We start from the raw sequence: 9,270 nt of genomic DNA on the forward strand, positions 1-9,270 counted from the left end.
GCCCCCCCGGCCTGCAACCCCCGTGCCTGAGCCGACAGAGGAGGAGGATTTTTATATTTGTATTTTGTATCCTTTAAAATGAAGGATAAAGAATAATAATGGAGCATGTATTAAATGTATTGCTGTATGATTTGACCATATGCTGCCAGCCGCCCTTTCCGAAAGCAGGAAGGAACGGCCTAATGGCCAGAATCTGTATCTGGGCTGATTTCAAGGCAGGGTCACCACTTCATTGTAGGTTTAGTATTTTAAAATAAGTAAAAGGACGCCATGATTGTTTTCTCTTGCATTGCAATGTGCTGTTCCGGTTCAAATGCTCTGTGTAAATCAGTTCTGTGTTGGGTGTGAATGAGGAATGGGTGTGTTAAGAGATGAGTGTGAAGGCCATCACCAGATCAGATGTTCTAGGGAGGAACTGAAGAGGTTGCAACACGCCCCTATTGAGATGTCAGAGGAAGGCAGATTGACGACTCTAAAGGTGAGTCAGGCACGTATCAATGAGGACAGGATAGCTGGGATCAGAACCAGCCTGGGGTTACTCCCTGAGAGACTTGATGAAAGAACAAGATAAAGGATGAGAAAAACAATTTAAGGAAACAAGCACTCGTCAAGCAACAATTGATTACAGCAGAAGGGTGCAAAACTCATTGGTGCCAGTGAAGGAAAATCACTATGTAAACAGGGTGTCTTGCCATGAAACGTTGGGTTTGTCCTGCCGAGACTTCTGCGGAGCATCATGTCGGAACCGACAGAACCCGGCACTTCCCTGCCCGTGATCGACCTAGCTGGCCTCTGGACTGGTAACGTGTGTGTGTGTGTGTGTGTGTGTGTGTGTGTGTGTGTGTGTGTGTGTGTTTGCTTATTGTTGTATCTCCAATAAATGCGGCGTATTGTCTTTTCCCCTGAAAAAGATCCCGGGTGCTGCTTATAAGCATAACACCAATACCTCAGTTTACAGGGCACCTTCTACACACCTCGTGGCTGTACAGTCGGACAGTGCACACCGCGGCCAGCCAAGGAGGCAGCCTGCATCTCTCTCGTGTGGCACCTGACGGGTTCCTCCCATTGGTGAGGAGAGGCCTGTGAGGGAGGAGAGGTGACATTAAGGGGGCAGAGTTAAGGTGGCATCTGCTGCTCTTGCCACAACGCCGTTTGGCTGCAGAGTTCACCAACACCGTGAGCGCTTGGGCAAAGGTGGTAAAGTCCCCCAGGCTTTGAGCGAGGGCTCGGAAATAGCAGATAAGGCTGGGGAAAGCATTTGGAAGTTACCGGAAATTGTTCAAAGCCCTAGACGTCACCTGAGGCTAAGGAATAAAAGAGACTCTGCCTCTACCCCAAGCTATTTTAGAGAGACGGCTTCCCAGCTGAAGAGAGATGGCTTTTCAGAGAGGGAAATGCACACTGGTTTCCAGTCCCAAATCTTAGAAACCTCATGTGATTAACCTCAAAATATTCACCCACCCCACCCCTCCGGCTAAGGATCATGCGTGTGGCACTCCAGAGAAGAATGATTGTGGGGGAGGAGGGCCACAAAAATCTGGCTTGGAATGGAAAGCAAGTTACAACTTTAACTGTGGAATTGCGAGAGAGTGTGTGTGTGTGTGTGTGTGTCTCTCTCTCTCTCAGATGCCTGTGGGGGAGGGAATGAGAGTGGTGTGGAATTGGGTTTAAATGCTCCCTTGAATTGGCCCCAGAGTTCCCGTCCAGGATTGCTCCAAATACAGACACCAGATGGCCCGAGAAGTGGGGGCGGCTTTCACAGAATATGTTGGGGATCACGATCTGCCGACTGTCACCCAAACTTGCAGAGATGAGGCTGGCTCATGCCAGGAAACATGCACTGTTCATTTCAGCTCCTGGCATCGGTGATATCCAGGGGAACTGGAACAGTGTGTGTGTGTGGGGCGGAGGGGTGAGAGCCACTGAACCAAACTGTAAACCCTGCATGTGATGGAGACCACATCACGCCGGGGGGTGCGGCAGCTCCCCCAGTTCCAGTACCTATGGCGGTGTCTCGTGTGTGCCTGCCCCTGCCTCGCCCCTCTGATCACGTCCCTCTCCCGGGCGCAGACTTTCTAGCTCCCAGCGGAGGGTTCCAACAGCCAGGGGGCACTAATGGGGGCGCTTTATTCAGAAAAGAGGATTTTAGGAGGTGAAGTGAGCTTGACAACCAACCCATCGGAGTCATGTCTAGACGGTCTCGTCTACAGGGAGTGAGGGGAGAAGCCACTTAGCTTAGATCTACTGAATCCGCTGCATGGCTCCCCGGGGTTTTTATTTTAATATCCCTTGGAGGGCCCCATTGAACCCAGGTCTCCCGTGTGCTGGGCACTGCACGGACACATGGCGAGACAGTCCCTGCCCCAAGGACCTTACAGGCTAAATAGACAAGACAGACAAAGAGTGGGAGGGGAAACTGAGGCATGGAGCAGTGAAGTGATGTGACCAAGCATTCAATTCCCTGCTCTGTAGGACTTCAGGCAAATCACTTCGGCCCTGACCCTCAAAGGTATTTAGGTTCCTAACTCCCTTTGGAATCCCTTTGTGGCTCTGCCCTTAGCTTTCCTGGGCCTCAGCTCCCAGTCTGTATAGTGGGGATAACAGCCCTGCCCTGCCGCATGGGGGTGTGTGTGATATCCAGTTAAGGTTGTGGGGGCTCAGATGCTCCGGTGCTGGGGGGCTGCTAAGGACCTACATAATGGTCCTAATTGTACGGATGGGCCCAGGGAGATTAAGTCTCATAGGAAATTGAGCACTTACCACTAGGCCATCTTCCCTCTCCTTGGACTAGGGGGTTTGATTCCCCCTCTTGTTCCTTCAGCTTGGCTGTGGGGGGAAGGGGGCGCTCCACCCAGGGGGGATGAGGCAGAGCAGAGGAGTGGGGAGGCAGGTCGAACAGGCCAGTTTGAGGGGATGGGGAAAGCCCCAGAATGACCTTGCTGGGGAGTTTTTGCTCTGACGTCTGCCCCTCAGCCCCACCTCTGTACTCTGGGGTCACAGCCGCAGCCCCTTGGCCTGCAGCACTGTGCTAGGATCCGCAGAGACAGACGCACCCTATGGAAACTGCATGGGCAATAATGCCCCTTGTCCCTCCACCCTCCGCGCCAGCCCTCCACTCCCCACAGCAGCTGGCAGGAGAGAATCAGTGCAGACCCAGGGCCTCTATCTAAGAGAGAAACATGAGCATCTTTCTCTGCGTGTCTCCACTGGCCTGGAGATCTACGCCGTCCTGTATCGGAGACGGGCTGGGGCCTGTCACAGCATGGAGAGTGGAGAATGGAGGCCGAGACCTTCATTCTGTCCTGGTTTTCTGGGACCATGATGAGAGGCAGACAAGGAAGATCCCTCGACCCAGGAGTCTTTGCTGGGAGTTGGAGCCAAGCTCAAGCCAACCTCTCTGTAAAGGTTAGGAGCACTCAAATCAGTGACCACCATCAAACAGGTCTTTGATCTAAAGACCATCTCAAGCCTGGTTAAAGCTGACATGTGCACTAAGTACCCTTCTCTCAGGCAAAATAGGAGGAGCAATTAAATGCCCTGTTATGGAGTGATAGTTAGAAGTAAAAGGAGGCTACTGTCCAAGGCACTGGTCTGCGTGGCAAAGCCTGAGCAGGGTTAAGCCATGTGGTCTGAGGGGCTTCCCTGAGCCTGGTAAGAACGCAGTTGCTGGGGTATTGCTTGGCATGCTGTGTGCGCGAGTAAGGTGAGAAATCCGGCGGACAGTAAGGGAAGCAGTCCTGAGTGTGGCCTGGAGAAGGAGCAGAGAGACAGCGCTCCTTGAGCACAGAACCAATTGAGGGCTCAGACTTGGGGCTTTCCGAGCAAAGGTCCTGCCTGTGTCCAAGGGAGCAGGACTGTGTAAATAAACAGGATTTCACCAAAGCAATACCTGACCCGTATCGTCCATTTCTCCTGCTAACAGCAACAGCAAGGGCCTGGATGTTCGCTACCGTCCCCAGACTCCTGTTTTCTCAGACCCCTCTGTCCTGCCAGGTTGTGGCCAGCGCTGGTCGTAGCAGCCCCCTGGGCCCCCATTCCTCAAGAGAGACTCTTGGAGGAGGATTTCCAGCCCACGGAGCACACTGGAGAGATTTGGACGAGACACGTGGGGCCAGGCTGGCTTTGTAGTGAGACACGGAGCCGGGGTCTCCTGGTTCTGTTCCCAGCTCTGCCACTGACTTGCTGTCTGAACGTGGGCAAGCCACTTCCCCGCTCCGTGCCTCAGTTTCCCCATCTGTGAACAGGGGCTGATGCTCTGTGCTTCCCAGGGGGGCGGGCGGCTCTGGCCAATCGTGTGTAAAGGGCTTTCTCTGAGCACTGGAGGGGCTGATCCGTGGGCAGCAGGATCCGAACTGAACCCACGCTCTGGATCCGCCACGCTCCGGATCCATCCCGCCCCATTACTCTGTCCCTCCCTAGTCAGGCCTGGTTCTGCAGCGCTTTCCCTTGCAGCCACGCTTCCTCTGCCCCCAGTCTCAATAGAGGGGAAGCTGGACTGGCACAGGGCCACCCTCCCTCCAGCCCAGGGGCCTTTCCTCCAGCCTTGGTGGCCTCTGCCAGGCTGGGACGCTCCAGAGTTGAATTTGGATCCTGCCCATGTGCTGGCACCTGCCTGCCAGCTTGGCCCACCCACCACTCCTGCGGATCCTTCCCAGGTGTTGGGGCACCCCAGGGATCATTCCCAGGGGGAGGAGCTGGGCGTGCATCACAGGTGCTTTGCCCGCTGCGTGGCATCGGTGGGGAGCAGAGTAGCAGGAGGTGGCAGCTCGGGTGGTAGGTTGTTCACTGGTCCCGTATCCAAGGGGCTCGGCAGCTAGGGAAGCAGTAGCGAGGAATACGGGCGACAGATCTGTCGGGTGTTGGACAGAGACGCAGGTTGTGTCCCCAATTAGCCGGCTGTGTGCGATCCCACCGAGGCCTGCAGCCCTGGAGATGTGACGTGCGCGGGAACAGCTGGCCCAGAGCTGCCGTGGCTTTGACTGGGACCTTTGTGATCACAGCGATCAAAATCAGAGCCCTGCCCCTCGCCTTGGGATGATGGAGCCCAGACACTGCCGATGCACCCAACCTGCAGCCACCCCCACTGCCGTGCCAGTCCTGACCCCCCCCCACACCCCACCCCTGCTCTTCCAGTCCTGGACCCCTCACCAGCTGTGCCAGTGCACCTGAATCACAACCCAGAGCTCCACCAGCTGGTCCAGCCCGGGATCCCCACGCACAGCTCTGCCGATGCCCCTCAATCTCGGCCTACTCCCGAGGCCAAGCCAGACCATGGAGGAGCCTTTTATCCAGACACTGCAGGGTGCGGCCCGAGCGCGGCCACCTCATTCTTCAGTTGGGCCCAAAGCCAACTCAACCTGGCCACCAAACTGAGATCGTCAGCCTGGGTCGCTCGCAGCCAGCGGGTCGCTGCAGAGCTCTGCGTCTCCTGGCCGTATGCCGCCCCGGAGCCTTCCATTGCCTCCCCGTCACGTGGGCACGTCAGCTCCTTTGCTGTCGAGCAGAGCCCGGGCCGGGTGCAAAGCCTCGTGCGTGGTGCCAGGGCCCAGAAGCGAACCCTGGTTCATGTCTTCTCCTCAAGGTGCCGGGGAGTGTCGGCACAGGGGACCGAGAGCGCGGGAAGGGGAATAGATTAATTCATCCACTGGTGGGAGGCTAAAATTCCTCTGCTTCTCCCTCCCTGGGTTTAGAAGCGGCTGCTTCTGCTGTTGGTTTCAGAGGCTTCTCTCTCTCTCTCTCTCTCTCTCTCTCTCTGTGTTTTTCATGGAGGCATCTTTAATATTTAATGTCTCTTTCCACTGGGGACTAGGACTTTGCGCAGACTTGAGAGGCCAGAGATGCTCGCAAGAACTGTAACTGACGTCATTCCACTAATCGCATCCTCTGCAGAGCGCCCCGTTCCGCGCTGCCGTCTGACCGGGCTGGGTTCAAGCCTTGTAAGGGCCTGAGGATTACGGCTGCCTAGCCCCAAGGCGCATGGGCCGGGATTCCCACGGAGGCTGCGTTTCTAAAACACCCGGCTCACAGACGGCAGCTCTGACCTGCCGCAGGAGAGCCTGGAAGCGCCAGTGACGTGGCTACGGCCGAAATCGAAACCGACGCGTCTCTTTTCCTTGCACAAAATGGCCAAAACCGTCAAGAAAGGGCAGAAACACAGCAAAGTGAACTGGGGGGTTAAAATTCATTCCCTTGCTGCGGGGGAGGGGGGGAATCTTACTTTTGGCTTCCCCTGGGCTTGTAGCTTAGTGGCTTTTCGGGCTAGTAACCAGCCCCCGGCTAGAGCGTAGCCGTGCAGTTAGAGCACTGGCCTGGGAATCAGGAGGTCAGAATTCAATTCTTGCCATGAATGTGAGTGCCCTCTTTGTGCCTCGGTTTCCCCATCTGTGAAGCAGGGAGGATTCTGCCTCCCGGGGAGAGGGATTGTGCGGCTTGATTCATCAAGCGTGTGCAGCGCTTTGGGATCCTGTGCGGACAGGGGGGACGACGCTGTTCCAAGCTGGTGCTGTTGTGGCACCAGGGAGTTGAGCGCAGCTGTAACCACTAGGTGCTGCTGCCTCCCACACGTAGAAGGGGGACAAGCCCTTAATCCTTTGGCTGTGTAATTCTCTCTTACATCAGCCCTTCCCGCCCTGCCGTGCAATTCACTGCCGTTGACCCGCTGTGTCATGTGGGGCCCAGAGACACCTCAGCCCCACACCGGAGCGGGTCTGCATCCGCCGCTCTCTGCCTGGCATAGAAAAGCTGCATCCATCTCCCCTCTCTCCTGCACACATCTCCCAGGACTCCAGTCTCCTCCTCCAGCAGCAGCGCCTACATCCTGCACTGATTGGAGCTCTATAATTACCAGCTACCGCCAGGCTGCTGCTGGACCCAGTTCCCCTGGCAGCTCCGTCGCGGGGGCGTGCACAGAGGGCGGGGGGGGGGATCCCATCGCAGCTGCTGGTTCACTAGGAATTACGATGCTGCCATCACCTCTCACCCACCTCCAGGCGCAGGGATGCTTTGAACAGAGGCTCCTGGAGTAGAGTCCGCACGGCCCCCCCACGCTACTCAGTGCAGCCCTGGGGCTGGAGCCCAGGCCCCCGATGGCTCCCCTTTAGGGGTAGCAATCGCTGCTGGGTCCTATCGCTCTGGTCCCCCGGGGGGGCCATGGCAGCAGGGTCCTGAGGGTGGCATCGCAGACTCAGCACCATGATCCGGAAGAAGGGGTCGGAGGGAGGCGCTCAGGACACCAGCCTGCTCATCGCCCTGGACAAGAGCCGCTCCCGCCTGTCCAGCGGCTCCTCCGGCACCGTCTACAACGGGGTGCCCTACGCCGGCTTCGTGAGTACGAGGGGGCACACGGGGGGAGCGGCTACCAGGGGCCGGCCGGGCTGCTGCAGAGAGAGGGGTCTGGGGTCTGTTCTTCCTGAGGCCCAGCGAATGCCGCAGATGTCAAGGGCGGGAGAGCAGAATTGGGCCCGGGCATTCCTGGAGCTCAGCCACCCCAGCCTTGCCCTGGCAGCGTGGCTAGTGGTGGGGATTGGGGGTGTTTGCCAGGCTAGGGGGCTGGTTGTGATTGGGGGAGGGGTATTCTCAGGTGTTCCACGGCAGGGGGAGGTGGGGAGTGCAGTTGGTTTCGTCCGTGTTTTAAAAAAATCTTGCCTGCGCTCGTGAGAAAAACACCTGGTATCCGATGCCCACACAGCCCAGCCTCCACGCCCCCCGGCAGAACATGGTCAGGTGTGGAGAAAACCAGGTGGATTTGCTTTGTGAAAATCCCCTGCTACTCCGGTTCTCTGCCCCCAACCCACCGCTCTGCCAACATCCCACCGTCCCAGTCTGCAGCCCCGCCCCGCCCGTCCCACCCACCCCGAGCTCTCCCAGTGCCAGGCGTCTCTGGCCAAAGCGTGTATCGTTTCCTGGCCGGAGCCGAACGCTGGCGAAAGACTAAGCTGAGACTGACAAACTCATTTCACTTGTGGCCCTTGCAGGATTGCTGCTTTGCAGTTACTAGAGCTGACGGGTCACCCTGAGCGGAGCGTGCAATAGATGAGACCCCCTAGATCGCTGCTTGGGAGCCAGCATCTCTGATTCCCACGAGGGCCCCCAGCCCAGGATGTGGGGGGGCATTGTCAGCTCCCCCCTTGTCCCCAAAGGCCTCTGTGGGCCCGGGGTCTGAGCTGGGAGCGGTGAGCCCCCCAGTGCACATTCGGTTTGCAGACTCTACTCTTTTCACAGCGGATGGACAGACAGGCGTGTGCGGGGCTGGAGCAGGGATCCCTCTGTCCTCCCTGGCTCAGGGCACCCCTGGCCCCAAGGAGCCTCTGCTCCAGCTAAAGACTGGGAGCTCCAACAGAAACAGTTCGCGCCCCGCAGTGCCCCTTTGGAGGGCAGCGAAACGGCCCCGCCCATGTTCCATCCTAGCCCGGCTGGGACTTCCCATGTCCCCGACCTCTGGGACCCGCCTTCATGAGCGAATCCCGTCAGGAGTTCGGGGGGGCAGAGGGGAGCTGCCCAACCCCCCGTAATCCAACCCTCCCGTTCCCCTGCGCCATTCCAGACGCAGAGCCCCAGCCCGGCTGCTGGCCTGGTGCAGGTGGGTTTCTAGTCCCAGCTCGGGCCCCTCTCTAGGCCAGAGGTTCTCAGCCCATCCGCACCAGCTGCAGCCCGGGTCCCATCCTCAGGGCGTACAGGTCGTGTCTGTGTTGGGTGGCTGCGGCCCACAATGGTTAATAGGCCGAGAACCGCGGCTCTGAGTCTAGGCCGAGTCTGCTGCTGCTCTGGGCGAGGCCTGTGCAAAGCTCCCGCGGTCAGTTACCGGGGCCGTTTCAGCCGCTGGCCTGGCTTAACGGGCAGGAGTGGGGGTTCGAGGAGGAGAGAGCTGGGGGGTCCTTTCAGCTCAGGGGCTGCCCGAGTTGAGCCCAACCCTGGGTGGGAATCCCCGGCAGAGCCTGGTTTCTGGCTCGTTCTGGGTGCTGGTTTCTCCTGGAGCTAATGGAGTAGAGGCGGGGGGGCGGGCTCCGAACAGGCCCAGAGCGGTAAGTGAGGTGAAGGTTTGGCCTTGAGGATAGCTGGTGTTCTGTAGCGCATCTGCAGAACCGTGGCCGGGGGGAGTCTGGGGCTGGGATAGCGGGGGGCTGCAGGTCAGGGCTGAGGGGCACCAGCAGGGCTGGAGAGGCGTGAGCCCAGGGCTGGAATAGCGGGGGGCTGCGGGGGGGTGAGGGGGTGAGGGGTGAGCCCAGGGCTGGGATAGCTGTGGGCTGTGGGTCGGGACTGAGGACCACCAGC

General features: G+C 58.3%; 1 protein-coding gene across 2 annotated transcripts in view; it reads left to right on the top strand.

The window, feature by feature from the left end:
• Positions 1-5,770: 5,770 nt before the first annotated feature.
• Positions 5,771-9,270, top strand: part of LOC117867932 (anoctamin-7-like) — a 34,520-nt gene continuing 31,020 nt past the window's right edge. The window contains exon 1 of one of the 2 annotated variants that reach the window (XM_034753411.1): positions 5,771-7,323. In XM_034753411.1, coding sequence (XP_034609302.1) covers positions 7,192-7,323 — 132 coding nt within the window. In that variant the 5' untranslated portion in view covers positions 5,771-7,191. The remainder of the gene's footprint in view (positions 7,324-9,270) is intronic. The other variant, XM_034753412.1, reaches the window with a different exon arrangement.

This window comes from Trachemys scripta, chromosome 19, assembly GCF_013100865.1.
Source record: "Trachemys scripta elegans isolate TJP31775 chromosome 19, CAS_Tse_1.0, whole genome shotgun sequence".
Taxonomy (NCBI): Eukaryota; Metazoa; Chordata; order Testudines; family Emydidae; genus Trachemys; species Trachemys scripta.